Source organism: Camponotus floridanus, unplaced genomic scaffold (assembly GCF_003227725.1).
Source record: "Camponotus floridanus strain SB8 unplaced genomic scaffold, Cflo_v7.5 scaffold2, whole genome shotgun sequence".
NCBI lineage: Eukaryota > Metazoa > Arthropoda > Insecta > Hymenoptera > Formicidae > Camponotus > Camponotus floridanus.
Genome location: NW_020229325.1, coordinates 1041096 through 1059411, shown reverse-complemented (window position 1 = coordinate 1059411; position 18316 = coordinate 1041096). Strand labels below are relative to the sequence as shown.

General features: G+C 39.5%; 1 protein-coding gene across 8 annotated transcripts in view; it reads right to left on the bottom strand.

The window, feature by feature from the left end:
• LOC105258293 (tyrosine-protein phosphatase Lar) overlaps nucleotides 1-18316 on the bottom strand; it is a 369476-nt gene that overhangs the window by 123421 nt on the left and 227739 nt on the right. For 6 of the 8 annotated variants that reach the window (XM_011269465.3, XM_011269470.3, XM_011269471.3 and 3 more), the window contains exon 5: nucleotides 650-688. The exons of the other annotated variants lie outside the window; for them this stretch is intronic. In XM_011269465.3, coding sequence (XP_011267767.1) covers nucleotides 650-688 — 39 coding nt within the window. The remainder of the gene's footprint in view (nucleotides 1-649; nucleotides 689-18316) is intronic. 8 annotated transcript variants of the gene reach the window in all.

Here is an 18316-nt window from a genome sequence, read left to right as displayed (position 1 = left end):
GATACGCGCCAGAGATACCGCGCCGTAGATCGCGATATCCCTACGTATACCAGGTCGGAGGGCGACGGAAACAAATGACAGCGTATAAGCGGGTGGAAACACTCGAAAGTCGCTTGTTGCCGCGACGGCCGACGTAGCGGTCGCACGGAATTTGAAATTCAAAACGTCCGAGAAAAGCTGGCCGATAACAGGAAGAAAGAGACAGATAGAGAAAGGTAGAGAAAAAGATAAGGAAGGCGAAAGAGACGGAGAGAAAGAGAGCGAGGGCGGGAACGGCCGCGGGACCAGGGCAAAAATACACATTAGCGGATTTGAAATTTAGATACCGGCGGCTCTCCCACCGAAATTGAGTAGTTCGTGCTCGAAAACAGGCCGATTTACGAGCCCGTACGAGCGCGTGTCTCGAAACGCGATTCTGAGCCTGATCGATGTTACGTGCGCGCGCGAGGTCCACTTTTTCTGACCTCGTTCCCTCGGGCACGGAGAGTGTATTTTTGCCAACGAGCCCCGCGTACGGGTCCACGTTCTCGTTACTTGTTAGTTTACGTGTGCGCGAGCGCGAGCGGCGCCCTAGATGTTAGCCGCACGGATAACATCGGGCGCTCTCCCCCCGCGCTCGCCACCCCATGCTAGCATTGTTTGTACTTACTTGTCATGTACGTGATGTATTGCGAGTCGCTGATGTTTCCTGAAAGAAGCTCGTTGAGTCAAGTCGTACGTAAACGTCCCGGCAATGTCTCGCGAGCCCAGACACGGCACGTGCCGTGCATTGATCCGTCTTACTAATTCATTTTGCGAATGCAAACACCATGACATTGTTTCTCGTCCGAACTGCTCGAACCGTTAAATTTTATTCGCTCAATTATTCTCACTCGTTTCATTTTAATTCGTGATGAGATATCCAATTCTTATCGCCTACATTAGCGCGCAGGAATCTAAATTTTTTATATAAATAAGATAAATGATGTCGAAAGTGGGGTGCGCTACATGTTTCTCACATTCAACATCGCAAGTATCTATATCCGATCAAGTTTACAACAGAGTGGGAGTACACGCGAAGCTTCCGATATCGCTCTCGAATTTCATCGCCATACTACGTCGCCTTCGGAGCCACGAAGGCATGCCATCGACACGCGACTCGCATCCCCCGATAATACAGTCGCGCCCTCGAGAGAGCCGCGTCGATCTTCACCGACTGGAATATTCGCGTGTGTAAAAGCATCGGGGCATGGCACGAACCCTTAGGAGCACGAAAGGGAGAGGTGGCGGGAACGATGGTTAGGGGCATTTGGTGGTTTGTGAGCGACTTGGTTGGCAGCTGTCGTGAAAGCTCTCCGCTGGAAAAGCGTGAAAGTGCGAGATACGTTCTCGCATGCATTCCCGTTCGCGGAATATAACGAGTCGCCGTCGATCACGATATTTTTATGCTCGATATTTAATATTCATTCTTGTATGGTCTCGTTGAACGTTCCCTTCTGTTCGCGCGAATAAATGAATCGTTAATGGCGCGTTTTAAAATTCAAAGCGAGAGATTGCGGAAAATTATAACGTCTTGCCAAAATTATGCGAGAAAATTCCGCGATCCATTCCTATTTTTTGGCTAATGTTATTAGTGCTATCTGTCATAGAATTTTCATCGTTATCATCTTATTATTTAAATATATATTATTTTCGAGAACAAACGCCTTATCTTTAAAATAGAGATATCGAAGAGATCAATACTCATACATTATTAAAACTTAGCGAACTAAATGTATATTTATAAGTTATTTTTATATTGATTTCTATTTTATATTCTACAGATTTTATTATAAAATATTAATAATAATAACTGAGATAATATTAGGTAGAATAAGTATATTTATAAATTTGATATTATTCTCATTCTTCTTCATTACTAAATAATAAATAATTTTTTCATTATTGGTAGAGACAAGTGTTTTAAGAAATTTATTGCATTAGGACATTTATTTGCTTCTCTTCAATTAAACTTGTCACGAGAGATACAATAATATGCAAAGATATATATGTAATCTACATATCACTCTCGTGATAAAGCGAATAGGTTCCTTCATGTGTGAAGCTTCTCACAGCAAACAAGCGGATGCATTTTGAGATACGCCATTTTGGTGCGCGCGTTAACTCAACCACTGTTATTCCATCTTGTTTGCGGAGCTCGGCAACGATATGTCGCATGGTCTCATCGTCGAAGATTCCCCGAATAGAGCGGAATATTAATTTGGCGAGATTCTGCGCGCGCGTGCACGCGAAAAGGAGAGAGAGAGAGAGAGACAGAAAGTGCGAGAAGGAGGGAGAGAGAGAGGAAAGAGGAAGGAGGCATCGGCACGTTGCCTCATCTCTTAGGCGGGCCCGGTAGATGTAAATTAACTTTGAGAAACAATCTTGTCGTTAACTCGGCGTATAATAACGCGGGCGTGATATCGTTTTGCTCCTGCTATATCGCTTCTCTCGTTGCCGCCGAGATACCCTCTACCCCGCATTTTATACAACGCGACATACATACGCAGCCCCCGATCACTCTTTCCACTGACATCCAAGTACTTAAGGCAGCACGTTTTATCATGTCTTTCATTCGTTTACGATACAACGCCATCCTCGCGTAATAATCCTCAGCCATCCTTCTTCCATCCCCCCCCCCCCCGGCTTGACCCTAAAGTTTATATCTCGCAATTATTCATCCGCCGCGACAGGCCTGATCCCGCGTATTTTCCTCGATTTTTTACGTAGTCGCTCTTTAACGACGCTCATTAAACTTGCCGCTCTTAATAAAATCGAGGCAACACAACGACTGCTTCTCGATAAGCGATCATTATGTTCCTTTTATATTCGCGAAACGTAAATAGATTTGCGCAAGGAGGATGGAGAGGAGGAGGTGACAGGTAGAATTATGTGCTTGAATATTGTCAGTGTATCGGCGACGGGCTCCTACATTGCGCGAGATTATTTCTCCGATCGTAAAAAGTTACGTGTCATGGCCTTACACGTTCGTGTGATAGGCCCGGATGTGAGACGAGAAAATTATTGCCGCCGCCATAGCAAGAACTGCCTTTTTTATGACGGAGAGCGTCGAATTGAGCCAACATACAAGCGAGAGGTTTACGCATTCTTTTTTTTATCTTTTACGACCGGCTTATTTTTAATATGTAAGTATAACAAAAGAGAAATCGCATATTTTAATAATTATGTTGTTACATTATTCAATGAAAATTAAATCCGAGTAGGATAATTCAGATAAAAGTTTGCACGTTCAGAATTGTGAAATTTCAATATGCATTCTTTCCAATATTGTTAAGAGTACGGTGCCGAATAAACTCTGAGTAAACAGTTGAATTTACCAGGGTGAGAACTTGAAAATCCGCATAACATGCATTTTATAATTAGTTCCCCTACCGCGGGCTAACATTAAATTAATGCCAGCCGACGTCATGACGAAGTTACCGTGCACGGTAACTTGCAAGCGCGATACGTCACATCGTTGGCAGAGGAAATCCATGCGGGCTAGTGTAATGTGAATCTATTACTCAACCTGTGCGTCTCATTATTGTGAATTACTATGCGTCGTCATCGAACTCCGATGACAATGATATCTTTGTGAGATATCCCATGACTTTTCGAAAGATATTTACTCATCCAAGAAAGAAGTCAATTAACTCAAATACACTGCATTTATCTCAAAATGACGAATCGTATTTCAATTCGTTTTATACATGTATAATATTTGATGTGTAACAGACGAGACAAGTCTATCTCCGTGTCTATCTCAAGTGTTTCCGATTGTAAATAAAGAGTATCGATAATCGCGTGTAAATTATGCTCGATGTTGCAAAAATTTGTAAATCATCGTAAAAAAATATCGATATTTCGGGAAAAAAACCGATGAAAGAAATGTTTGCGAGTGCAGGCGCAAGTTTTTCCATATGTGGCTCGTTGTATATTTAAATAGATCTATCATATCTGCGCCATTATCGTAGATGCATGTTGCATCACGTATTCGACAATCTATATAACTGACCTATATACACGCTGCCGCGATCTGTATCGCGATCACGTGTTATATATGCATCGTATTTTCATGAGTTTGGAGATCATGCGCGAGTCGATTGCACCGTCTGTACAAAAAGAAATTATCGCTTGAGGAAAAAAAGCGAAAAAAACGGATTTTCTCTCGAGCCCGTGATGATTTCCAGCTCGCAGCATTAAACGAAGTCGAAAACTGATTATGAAAATCCGTGTCCGTTCCAGGGATTCCGCAAATTCAGGCAACCGACAACGGGAATGCTTTGCTGCAGATTAACTAGAGTATGCGTGTGTAGATGCGATTTTTATTATCACTCATTCCGCGCAGTTCCTTCCTCTCATCATTCGCATTCCGGGTTATCGAACGTGCGCCGCGGTCAAATTCCTATTGATGTATAAGCGAGTAAGGATCTTAATGGAAGCAAGTCGCTCGCGTAGGCAAAACTTGATACAGATGACGACGAGAAAAAATTTTATAGTGCGCCAGATTCATAACACTTGTTAAATCGCTTCTAAATTGCGATATTATGTAACTGTGGGATATGCGCGAATACTTCATATAATTCATATAAAATGATTCATTATTTATCATTTTTTATTACGAGGCTTTCTTTCTTTAGTCAGACATTACCGATACTTAATAAAAAATTAAAATTTAATCATTCGATAATTAAAAGAAAAAAAAAAACGAAAAATATATGAGATAGGTAAAACATAAAGAGAAAATTATTTAAATGTCTAGAATCTCGGAGACACAATAAGTATCCTGAATTAATTTAGCGATGCCATCGACCGCTACGCCATCGAATTTAATGACCGACATTCTGATTTCGCACGTGCAGTTTATAGGACTAGTTTCTCATGGGACTAGTGATGTACGATGTTGGCGAGCGTGGCGAGACCGCGATCCTAGCCGCGTGAATTTGCCTATTGCGTTCAATACTTCTTAAACTACACAACAGTTCTGGTAGTTATTCGATATTGTCGGAATACCCAGGAGAGACTAAAGTACCGCAGTGCACAAATGACACTTTTTCTTCATGCTTACGCAAACTTTCGTAGTATCATTAAAGATAAGAAGAAGAGAGAGATTTAATCTTTAATTTAATATTTAAAATTATATAAAGTATAATTCTTTCCTTAAATATCAATGTTCTTATCTCGATAATTCTTTGATAAATTTATTCGTAATAAAAGATGACATGCAGTAAGAAGTAGAACGTATGATTCTCAGTGAATATAAGTAACATGATTAATTATAACGTCAATGTGACCGGATTTTTTCATTTGCATTTTATATTGATAATTAATTAATCATTTTTTTCACTTGCATATTATATTATATTAGTTAATTAATAGTTAATTAATAGTTTAATGATGTGTGTAATTATTAATAAGAGGAAAATTGATTCAACTGAGATATAATATTATCAGCGGAACTGGGTAACACGATATATATGACGTGGTACGTATTTCCTTCACTCCCCTTAATTTCATTGGCAATATTCAGATCTTCGCGAGTTCATGAAATCCCATCTATCCCATCTCCCTATTCCTCTTTCTCGCTTTCTCGCAATTGCTGTGCCAAAGTTTCAAATTAATTGACGTTAAACCTGCTTCGTAGTGTTTCGAGTATAGTGATACGCGAGCAATAGACCGATATATATGACGATATATATGCATGTAAGATGGCTTGTTTGTTAATTTATTCATAATTTATAAATCCGCGTATTTGTATATATTTTGTGATAGAAGACTTCAGAAACTCTTAAAAGTACGAAATAGCATTTAGAAACTCTGCGATGTAGAGTTATAAAAAAAATACGTTTTGCTCAAAGAAAGAGATCTTCAATATTTAAAAAATATTTCATTTCAAAATAAGCATTTTACTTTTTGTAGCAGAATATATTCAATATTTAAACATTTATATTTTTAAAAGAAAAATAGTTATAGATTCATAAAACGAAAGATATTGCAGTCATTTGAGATGTAAATGTCCTAGAAGCAATCGTTTAAATCGCACTTATCGATAAATTCAGTATTATGTGTGACTTCCAAAATATAAAATTAATAATAAATAGAAATTAATCTATCGGATAGCGTATCTAGCGTATTCGAGAATGCCGTAATCTTCGTCACAAGGATGGATTTCGTAGGGGATTCTATACGTGATGTCCTTGGATCATGTCCGAACGTTGGTCGACGAGACAGTCGAGTCTGGATTTCGTGAGCGAGACAAGGATATACTGATTTCAATTGTCGTCGCCGACCGTCGTAGACGTCGACGTCGTTGTCGGCAGTTCCACGCTTCGAATGGGCCATCTCTGCTATCCCGGACCGCTAAGAGGGTGGAATTGATTAAATAATTGGCCCCTTAGATCGGGCGGCTAGTTTCTGGAATGAATACGCTGGCGCCCAGCCAAATCCCGGCTCGAGCTCTCGAGGAACGCAAGGAAGAAGGGGATGAAACCACCAATCCGGACAAAGTGCCGCGAGGACAGTAGATGGCTTAATAATGGTTTCGATTGGAAATGGGAAATCTGCTTGTCACATCGGTTATTAGTTTCGAGAAGTTAGCACCTTTCCGGCCGCACCTAGGCCATCATATGTGTCAAGTTTCTAATCTACATACAGAAGAGCTGGATAAAATTAGCCAACAGAATATCAATAGAATAGACTCACGATTCTAAAATAAAAAGAAAGAGAGAGAAAGAGAGTAAGAGAAAGAGAAAAAATCTCTGATAGAGCATCGATGTATTGTATCACTTTGTGTATATATTATACACACACACACACACACACTGGTGTATATAAATACTAAATACTTTATTTGATAAACTTGTCGGCCAAATAAAATGACAGATTTTTGCTAATCATATTAGCATTATCTGATTGGCAAATTGTGTTTCAGTTTTATAAAAAAAGAGTGAAATGGGTAACATATTGTATTAAATAAAAATGTATAATATGCTCGCAAGCTGCAAGTTATCGATTATTCTTAAAATTCTTAAATTTTTAGATTCAACTGGTATATTTCTCTCTCTCTCTCTGTCTCTCTCTTTTTCTCAAAAATATATTTTATTTTGAAAAAAAAAGTACATTTTGTGTTTCTCAAAGACATATGTATCACATTATGGTGAAAAATTGACAAAATTGAGATTCTTTAATATAAGACTTATTCTGGATACGTATAATTGATAGAAAAAAAATTATTTGTTACATGTGAATCTCTGTATTTCTAGAACTGCAAATTTATTGGAAAATTAATCGCATTAAGCGAAAAACGAAAATCAATATCATAGAAAAAGATCTCAACACTACATGATATTTCTTTCAGATGATAATAAATATAGGATTATTACGATTGTTGGCCAATAGTTCTACTTATTAGAGTTCCGGTTTTTAAGATTTGCCAATACTATTTTATTTGCTAAAAATATCAGTTAAAAAACTTCAAATTTGAATAATACTATTCCATAGTACTATTCATATATCTTTGATTAATTTATATTATATTATTATGCACATATAATTATATAATTTTATATAATTATACATTTCAAAATACGTAAGAAAATCTTTTAAATTAAGTCGCATTTCCCGAAATAACAATTCTTTTTAGACAAATATTGGAGAGAGAAATTCTTCACAATTAGATTTTTATAAATTTTTAAATTTTGTTCGTTCAACATAGAACAGGGAACGCTCGAGCATCTAAATATATAATACTGGGTCTAAATTTCATCAGCGATAAATATAACAATTAAATATTAATCTGAGCTATTTAATCCGATTAGACAGATAGCTCTTGCTATTCCTCCCGATTATTACGAGATTAATATCCACCCGAGAAATCTTATTACTATTTTCGGGCGCAGCTTCCGGGCGCGCGGTATTTCAATCCCAATATCTCCTGACAGTAGGTTAATCGATTCTGTAAGTGGTTTTCCTGTAATATCTCCGAAAATGGTGGCGTAATCTGACTCGACCGTATTTCTGGCGCGACCTCCGCGAGCGCGGCGCGGATCGGGCCGAACACCGGAGGGGGGCGATTTCGGCGGTGGTCCTCAGATAATAGACATAAATATTCCCCGGATTTTTCGGATTTATATTTCTACGCGTATCAGGGATCTCATTTGCATCGAGAATTTACCGTGCGCGACGCATTCACCTACCTACCACGTCGCAAAACGACGGCCTGGCCGCGGCCACACGGTCGGATGCTACCTAACGCGGGACCGCTCGATTGCGCATACCGTGGCTAAGATCGCGGCAACAAAACAAAAAACGTAGGATATGAACGGCGTGAGAAATAGGGGAAAACTGGGAGTCACCATTCGGACGATATAGGCGACTGGTATATTTCGCCGCCGAGCTAAACTATTGAAAAATAATATTACGTGCCTGCGAATGAAATATTCCTGGATCTGCTTCCGTTCCATTTTGCCTTTACTTTTTCTCAAAAAACTCTGCGACTTCGTTAATTCTCACATTAATGTGGAAAGTCTAAGCTTACTCAAATATATTTCGCTTTTCCTAAATTAGGGCCTGCATTATTATAAGTGTATAAAAGTGCGAAAATCCAGTTTAAGATTGTAATTTTACAATATATTAACGAATTATTCCGTACAAATATTTAAACATTTGAATAATTATCAAATAGTCAAAAGAGAAGAATAATTAACTCACATTGTGCAAATTATTTTTAAAAGAGAAAGAGATTTGTTTATACGATTCATTCTTTACATTGTTTATTTAGCTAAAGGGATCGATAAGTTATATAAATTGAACTAATAAAATTAGAATTATAAATTCTAAATTATAAATTAAATTAAAATAAAATTAAAAATTATAAATTATAAATTCAATTAATAAAATTAAATTTATATAAACTAAATTATATAAATTTGCATTATGACGCACACTTTCGCAAAGACACTAACAACTTCGGTATGATGAAATCGCGCATATAGTTTCTTTTTACGAATCTATTGTCCTATTTTCCATGAGTTAGGCATCATTCCTCAAGCTCAATTCCATGACGATACAGATACATAAGTGGGCAAGTAATGCGAGACAGAGTGAATCGAGAAAGAAGAAGCGATGGCTAAACGAAAGACGCCCAAAATTCATGTTTTCATTTCCAAATCGCTCAACCCTTCTTCTCCCCCTCATATTTCCATCGCTGGTGATGCTGCATCTGCAGCTGCAAAAATAGTCTAGGATTTTTATTCGAGTTTTATGATTTAAATCGCATACTCCGCAATATTTTCCCACCGTTGCCAAGGAGTAGGAGGCGCAATCGAGTCAGCAGTTGATTTTATGCTTTATTTTTATGGCTCTACGTGTGGCAGCCTCTGCTCTTTCCCTCCGGAATCCTCATGGCGGCGGCCGCAATATGCAGCGGATAAATTCTATATCTTTTCCTCTTCTTAACCTTCTAAATCTTTTCTTAGGTTTTACCTTGCGACTCGATCTTATTTCAAACTTTCGCAGCGTGCTTAAATGATACCGCCTCACAAATTATGCACATACATGCACGCAATGTACATGAACCTAAAATATATATCAATTTAATAATATGTGTGTGATAAATATCGCAAAGAGTAAATAATAAATAATAACTTGTGCACTTTCCGTATATTGAGAATTTTACTCGAGCTTTCGTTGTTTATCTATGCAGATTATGCGTCAGGTAATTTGCTGTAAGCATTCTGCATACAAGCTATCCCCAATACTGTTTCATTGTGGTCGTCGGTAACGATAAGTTTACAAAAGGACCCGCTATTCATGCGCGATCGGAGCGTTTCACCGTAATGGAGCCTGACGAGGCACGAACAGCCGCGGGATTGAAACGTGCGCGAATTCCGCCCATGGATGCGGGATGCATCCATATCTGCGGTTACACAACGTACACGCCGCGGTCGTTCCTTCTCATACATTGCACAATGCATTCGGCGACGATGCGTGTGCATCGGGAGTTCGCGAAGCGCCAGCGCACGCGCGCGCTATGATCAGGCCGGCGTAATAACGAGAAAGCATAAATTGACAATTTGTCCCGGCGTATTGGTTTCCCTGGCCACGAGCCGCGTCCGATGCAATAATTGGTACGCTGTCAAGTGCTACTCCGCCAACGACCAACCCTCGCCGTACGACCAATCTGCGCTCGCACATCACCCGTTATCTACCCTTGACGATGTTGCCTCGACCACCGCTGTCGAAATTTGACATAAGTGCTTATAATGCAATCGATCGAGTCTGAAAATTCGATGAAGTAAGCAATATCCGATTAGGAGAGTCGCGCCCGTTTCCCCGAATAAAAGGAGAAAGGAGTTTTACTCGGGAGGAAAATTGCTACGAAAGTTGGTAGAGATTTTTTTCACCAGTTTGAATAAATATGTATATGTCTTAAATTTCTCGGATCGTTCTGTATGCTGCCGAAGTCTGAAGCGACACGCGAGTGAGCAATCGCCGTGGTGGAAAAAAGGGAGGCATGCCCCAAATCGATTAGATACTCGATTAAACGCCTGCCGAGAGAACTCTGTTTATATATTATCCCCTAAGAAAGGACGCGCGATACGCTCGATTCGCTAGCAACGACCCCCAACGGAGAAATAGTCATAAACCTTCCGGCGGAAATTCAAACGCGACCTGGCTTTCCGAACAATTTACCTTGCGATGCGATCTCTGCATTTGATTCACGAGCTGACGATGGTGCCGCGGGTACATCGAATGTATGCAGCTGCAGACGATACGGAAGACTGGAGCGGATGCCGCCACGTTTTTGCAGCCCGAAGCTACAAGAACAGGATTACAAAGATTCTTTGTGCGTGGCGGTGGATGGGATGGATATAGGATGATAAAAGCGCAAAAGTGGGGGGGGGGAGGAGAGAAGTGGTGGAATGACGGAAAAGGCGAAGCTGGAGCTGGGAGGTGTAGGGATAGAGAGAATATAAAGTAAACGGCAGCTACAGCAACGCAAACGACAAGACAACAAAGAGCAACGATGCTTGTTCTACAACGGTTTCCTGCCTCGAAATGAATCCTATTCCGCGGGCACAATTTCAAAATGTACTTTATACAAAACTATTAAGACCGATCGTACGTATAAAAGCGAAATATTTTGCAAACGTCAGAAAGTAATAGTGGGCGGACAAGCGTGTAAAATGAGCTACCTTTGTGAGCGAGAATCAATGTTGGCAAATAAGCACGTAACAATATATTTGTAACTGTTTTTCTGGTTAACCACATATATACATACACATACACACATACGTTATCCGTTTTTTAATTCCTGTGATGGAATCTCTCTTCAAAGTGCACATTTCGACAATTACATTTTAAACGAATCTTTTTTCCGCTGCGTACGAGATACGTTAATTTGCAGAGAAATTGTTTAATGAGCGATTCACCGTTTAAACAATGCTTAGGTCATGATATGTCGATCAATATATTGTGAATCTCAATTAATTAATTCGATCATTCTCCACAGAAGCATCTACAAATTATTTGCTGCGCGCTAATTACATGCTAATTACCTCACGTAACTAATTAGAGCCGGTAGAACCGGGTTTACTTGACGAGCACGACGAGAAAATTGTTGCATAGCAAGAGGAAAAAAAGACTCCGATAAGAGCCGTTTCGTGTCATTTCTCAAAAAATCTACGTCGATAAAGAAGCCGTGTACGCTCGGCATTATTAGCTTAACAATTTGCGTGCCACAATTACGACTTTACCTCGGCCTTCCCTCCAGTCTCAGTCGGCCTCGAACTTCTGCGATGTTTTGCCGTCGTACGACGGTAGATTCGCATCAAGTCGCGGCAATCTAAAAGAAAGAGGAGGAGAGGGAGAGAGAGAAGGAGTCGAGCGAATGGCAGTAAGTTCTCGGTTCTCTTATGGCAGTCCTACGGTTTGGGTGCAAGGCAGGCGACTCGAGGCAGAAAAACACGCAGACCACGCGAGGCTCACATTTTTCAAAGGAAATCCTTCGGCGTCGACAAAAAAAGAGACGTGCCGCTTTGAATTAAAATCGGATAAAATCGCAATAGTGATGTACGTTTGCGTTAGAAATGACATTTCTTTAAAAAAAAATCGGGAAATTTATATCAATTCTTTCGCTTCTTGTCAGATTGTACACGATATTCCGGAACTACTATCGTTCCTTTGATCTAATGAATTCATTAATCAATTCAACGTTAATTTTCTTTCTTTTTTTGCAGCGCGAGAAGTTTTGTTAGTTTTTTTAAATAAAAGACGGGATTCTTCTTAGAATCTCATCGCAATTTTTTCCTATTATTCAATTTAACATATTTCTTTCGTAGGGAAATGATTTAAATTTATGTGATTGTATGTCCGACTAATGGACGACTTGTATCACTGAAACCTTTAATTAACCTTTAACGCACTATGATGTCGCGTTTTGTTTAAGTTAAAAAAAAAATTAAAGTACTGAATGTATAAAATAATTATAGAAATGTGCATTCAGATAAATATAATTTAGAATTTTGGTTCTTACAAATCTGTGAAACATTTTTCCAAATGTTTCAAAGCTACGATAAGCGCCTGTCACACGGCAGAAGAGTCCATAAATTATAAATGCAAAATGTCTTTTGCGGCTGCAACTGCGAGTCGTTCGTATAATGCGCAGCACAATGCAGGCGGAATGGCGTCCCATGTATTAAAATAACGTCATATCATGCGCACCGCCATCAGGCGTGCGAAAGAAAGCGCATGGTTGACGCTAGACGATGCTAAAAAGCTTTTGTCCGACGCACCACGAAACCATCGTGAGACGGCTTCCAGAAACTATGATGCACATTTTTCCACAAAATTCTAGCGGGAACACTTTATGCATTCAAATTACAGTTGCTTGCATTAGAAGTGCGAATAATGTCGCACTTTTTTGAAAAAAAATAAATTTCTTATTTCGTAGAGTTGATTTTTTAAAAAAATATCAAGCTATGATAAATTTATCAATGTTAAATGTTTTAGCATTAAAATATAAAAATTAAAATATTATTTAAAAATATTATTTATAATTATTTATAATATAAAATATTATTTAAAATTAAAATATAAAAATGAAGAAATGAGATTCACGTTTAAAATTTACCAAACAAAATTTTGCCATCTATTTATTTAATTTCGAGTCTAAATTCGTCAAGGTCCTTTCCTGTTTACATCAAGTACCTTCAATTAAATTTTATCACAAGTTTTGACCGAAACCAATTTAGTATTCATCCCATTTTCATTCTGTTACAAAGGTTTTACATAACAACATCTTTCCATATACAATTTTCAATTGTTGTCGCGAAAAGTTTTCGTCACTTTTCTTGAGACCGGCATACAAAATACGCCCTTGTGGACGGCTCGCGTGCCGGCCACGAAGTTGCTGAAGCTGTTGAAGTAAACAAGGAGCGATTAGGGCAGGACAGCCATTCATTCCTGATACCATGGCGAAACGAATTGGCGAACCGGCAAGGCTGACGAGAGAGGCCCTTGAGCGTCATCGTAGCTTTTAATTAAGCTTTACTCGCCGGCGCAAACTTTGTTGTTGGACGGCGAGCTGTAGACTCCTCGGGGACGGGACCGGGGTAATTCAGTCTGAACGAACGGACAGCAACGAGAAGTTTATATTGGTAGACGGCCGGGAGACGGGCTTCGAGTCTATTATTAGGTGCTGTCTCTGATGTGGACAACGGCGAGCTACGAGAGCACGACGCACGGGTCCGATTATCATCCGGCAAGCTCGAACGCTTCCCGTAGGATCACGATCTCGTCATACCACCGAACTGGGAGTATTAAAATCCGAGCGCTACCGCAACGCGATCGCTTCCACGCGCGGAGAGTTCAGTTGTGCGATTGACAGCAATGCAATCAGCTGCGTGCTTTCACAGGTAATATCGTATTTATTTGAACCATGTAAATACGATTTTCTTTTTCATCTATTTTTTTATTTCGTAAATATTCTCGTATAAATATTTCTAATATCATTTAATATTATTGATTTTATACGCGATGGTAACTTTTAACAGAAAGGTAAAAATATATGTTATCGATGTGTGTCCTTTACGTCAAGTGTTACAATTGATTATAAGCACTCACATTTCCTGCATTAAACCTGTGTGATCTGATTGCTTTCAAATCGCAAAGACCTGTGGAAACTTTGTAATTTACATGAGTGTCATGAGACAATGATTCTTAAAATCTCAGTATCCTGCATGTTGTTTTTACGAAAAAAGCTACTGCAGCGGTTGAGGATCACAGCTGATATTTTTTTTACGGACCCGACAGAGTTTATCTCATTACAAAGTATTTTAGCGATTTCTCCGCGTAATCTTGAAAATAATTAACCATGAAAATAATTAACCGAATGCACATTATTGCTAATTGCCATCGAAGAAATTTCCATGCAATTTTATTTAACTTTACTGGAATATTTTAAATCACTTTTCGTTGTAGAGACACTTTTCATGAAATAAAGACGAAAAATCAACTATACTGAACATTAAACAAAACCGACCGAGTTTAAATTAGTGTAAATGATCATTATTAGTTAGTTAAATCGAGCAATAGATACTGATTAAAGAGATTAAAGAGAGAGAGAAGGAGCGAGAGAGGGAAAGAGAGAGAGAAACGACGATACCGCAGCAGTTTACGTGCCAAACCATGCGTTCTAATAAATGATTATGCCAGTCCATGTATTGTGCGCTTTGTGCCAAAACGATCTTCTTTTCAAACACAATCAGTAGTAATATGGTCATTCATTAACAGTTTGCCATATCGCTTTCTGTCTCGAATATGGTTTATAATGTGCAATCATCGGAAACATTCCGTATGTGTTTCAATTAGGTATATTAATGCACAGTGTCATACACCGATAATTTCCCTGTACCGAGCATATTGATTCTAGAATGACGAGCTATACTATTGACAGTTAAAGAACCTAACGGAAGAGTATTGAAATTTTGACTACGTTATCCTGACGTGCAGGCGAAACGGATTAACTTTAGCGAAATCACGGAGAATGTCGGGAGAGAAAAGAAGTTGATAGACACGCAAACGCGAGACTTATGCGCGAGATAACGAATCCGCTCAAGCGCATTCACAATACACTGGTAACAACACACACACACACACATACACACATAATATACTGCTTTCGTGTGTAAAGAACAAACTGCGAATCGAGATCTATCGAGAAAATTCAAGCGAAGACCTGTGAGCGATAAATGGTAAAGGGAACTTATGTTAAAATTTAACTTAATTTAATTTAATCGCACTGACATATAATGTGAAATTTATTTTTATTCTTATAATATATGCGATTTTTAATTCTATTTATATTAAAAATATAAATTTCTTTTTCATGAAAAAATTTTTCAGTCGAATCTTTATTTTGTAGTTTCAATATCGCGATTAATTCTATGTGAAAATTTCTTATAATAAAGGTTCAAGTTTTTACTTATATAAGTTTATAAATTACCCAAGTAAAAACTTAAATTCGAGTTTGTTACAATTTTAATGAGAAAACAAGTTTGCTCGTGATAATTCGTAAGCACGTATACGTATTAAAAATAACTTTATTGAGTCCTTTATATCGTCGAATAAAATAATCCAAGATCGTAGATACCGAAGCGAGCAGACTCGGGGAGGGGACGAGAGAACTGTAATAACAGTCGGACGTCTGGCAAGTTTTTGCCATAAATACTGATTATTAAATAGCCGCGTACAGTAACACCGGACCGAGGTTGTTCGTAGTGGTTTCCTGGAACGGTTGAGGCCGATGTCCCTCGGATCGCGACGCGTACACGGGACACGGGGATACGCGTGACGCAGAGGAAAGGGCAGAGGAGGCGAGTCAGAGCAACACAGAGAAGCACGAGAAGGGCTGTGTATTCGAGGCTGGGTTTAATACAGGTACAACGCCAGTACTGTAGGCTTTATGATGACGAAGAGCACCTGGGGGACCGGCGAGCCCGCAATTTCCTCGTTGCACAGACGTCGCACCTGTACACCGATCTGTATTCAAGTTCACGTGTGCAACACCCACGCGCGCGCGCACCACACGACACACACACACACACACACACGTGCACGCATATATACACGCCCGGCTGCGTACAAATCTACGTACACAGATATGTAGAGAGGGTCGGGTGCACCGTACGTTCCGACACCACCAGTCACGGTTGCATGGGACCAATTTGTATCTGAACGCGAGCCCGCGGTGATGCGTCTTCGATAATCTCTTTGGGAATTATCCCCCAAGTACTTCGTGGAACGCCATCGTACGTTTCCAGCGAGTTTTCCGCGCGAGACTTAATAGATCGCCCTACGAGCAAAAAGAATTCGCATTGCGAAACGAGATAATTAAAGAGTCAAGACGACGAATATAATATTCACTATTCCTTTCAAGAATCAAGATTTTAAAATTATAAGAGCCTGCTACAATTTTAAAAGTAAATAAAGCTTTTCTATATTATTTAAATGCACTCAGGAATCAAAACTTCATAAAAAAGTTCCTGATATTTCGTAATTTCATTTAAATACAAATTCATGAAAAATTGATTAAAAAATCTATAATTAAAAAAAAGTAATGGATAATTTGTTTCTTGAATATCCTGCATTATAATTTATAAATCAGATATCAGATATTAAATTAGATTTCGTCAATAATTTGAGCTTGTCAATTTCCCTTTATTATTTAAGCAAATCATATATCTTTCAACGAATCGATTTCATTCTCACGCCGTGGCAAATTTTGCTAAAACATCACTGTAATGTAACGAGTGTCAAGAAGCGCGCCGAGTCGAGGCACAAGCGATAACATCGTCCGTTGGATCAGCGAGCGATAACGATAGCTAGTATCCTTCGTGAAAGCAGTCCTGTCGAGAGTTAAGAAGGCCGTCGGAAGCGGCGAGTCTAGTTGGAGATCGCGAAGGCCTGCCTGAGCATTCCTTACGTACCCATTACCATCAACCGCAAATAAGGATGCACGCTGGAAAACGAGTCCGAAAGAGCGGAGCTAGAGAGGGGTGCACAGAGGAAACGGCGAAAAGAAAAGAGGGAAGAGAGGGAGAAAAAGAAGCGGAGGAACGGCAGGGAGAAGGCCTCAACTTCCGGGTTCAAACGAGCAAATCGTTAAACTGGAGAAAACTTTTAACCATCCCACTCATTGCCTATCCAGTCAGCTGCTTTTCTCTATATTTATGTTTCGTCGAAGGTACAATTGCGGTTCTTTCAGGATATTCTACGGCTCCCGAGGCTCGCTTTCTCTTTCTTTCTCTTTCGAAAGTATACTTAACAAAATTATCACGCATACTTTGACGAGAAGTTTTACTTCCGCTCCAAAATTAATCGTTCTTACAAAATCCGAATATTCATGAATTCACGTGTGGAAGTTTGCTAGAGTGCGACAAAATTGTAATATGAGAGGTTGCAAATGATGTATGGAAGATTTCCTCGAACAATCATGCTATTATCTCTTCTGAAACGAGACTAACGTCGGCGAATTTTGTGACCGGAAGGATTTCGATTTTGACTATGAAACTCGTCGCAGGACTATACACGTCGAGCGTTTCCATCGTTTGTGTATTTGCACGGATACATCGTATCGCGCAGATGTTGGCAAATCACATTTCGTAGTCTGTCGGAGGCGGGAAAGGGATTGAAGAGACGAATAAACAAGCAGAAGAGCGGCGGATGGAAAGCGGAGCATTACAAGATTTCCCGATCCCCCGCTCAGTGCGCGACTGTGTATATTTGCGTTTCACGGAGATGCTTCGCAGACGGAAACTGCATGTATCCGAAAATGGAGTGTTGGATGTATCGTCAGAGCGAGCGGAGGCAAACTTGGACAAAAAAGAACGAATAAGTCAATCGCAAGTCAAAAAAGGAGATATAGAAGGAGAAAGGAAATTATATATATATATATATATATATATATATATATATATATATAACGATATGTACAGGCGGAAGAGAAAGCACTGTCGGCGCGAAAAAGCTGTTTGCTGAGCGCGAGAATTTCTGGAAAACAGGGAAAAGTTGGTAATTAAAGCGCGAGAAAGAAGGGGGGGGCGCGAAAAAGCGAGGAGAAAAGAGAGACGGATAAAGAGAGCGAGACGAAGAGAGAATTGGCGGAGACGACGAAAGTTGTCGGGTAGGGTAGAGAACAGACGGTGGAAGGGAAGCACAGGGTCGCGCGACTGAAAAGAAGCGGAGAGAGTAGGGTGAAAGGGCCAAGGCGAGTGGCCCAGGAAAATGCATGGAAATG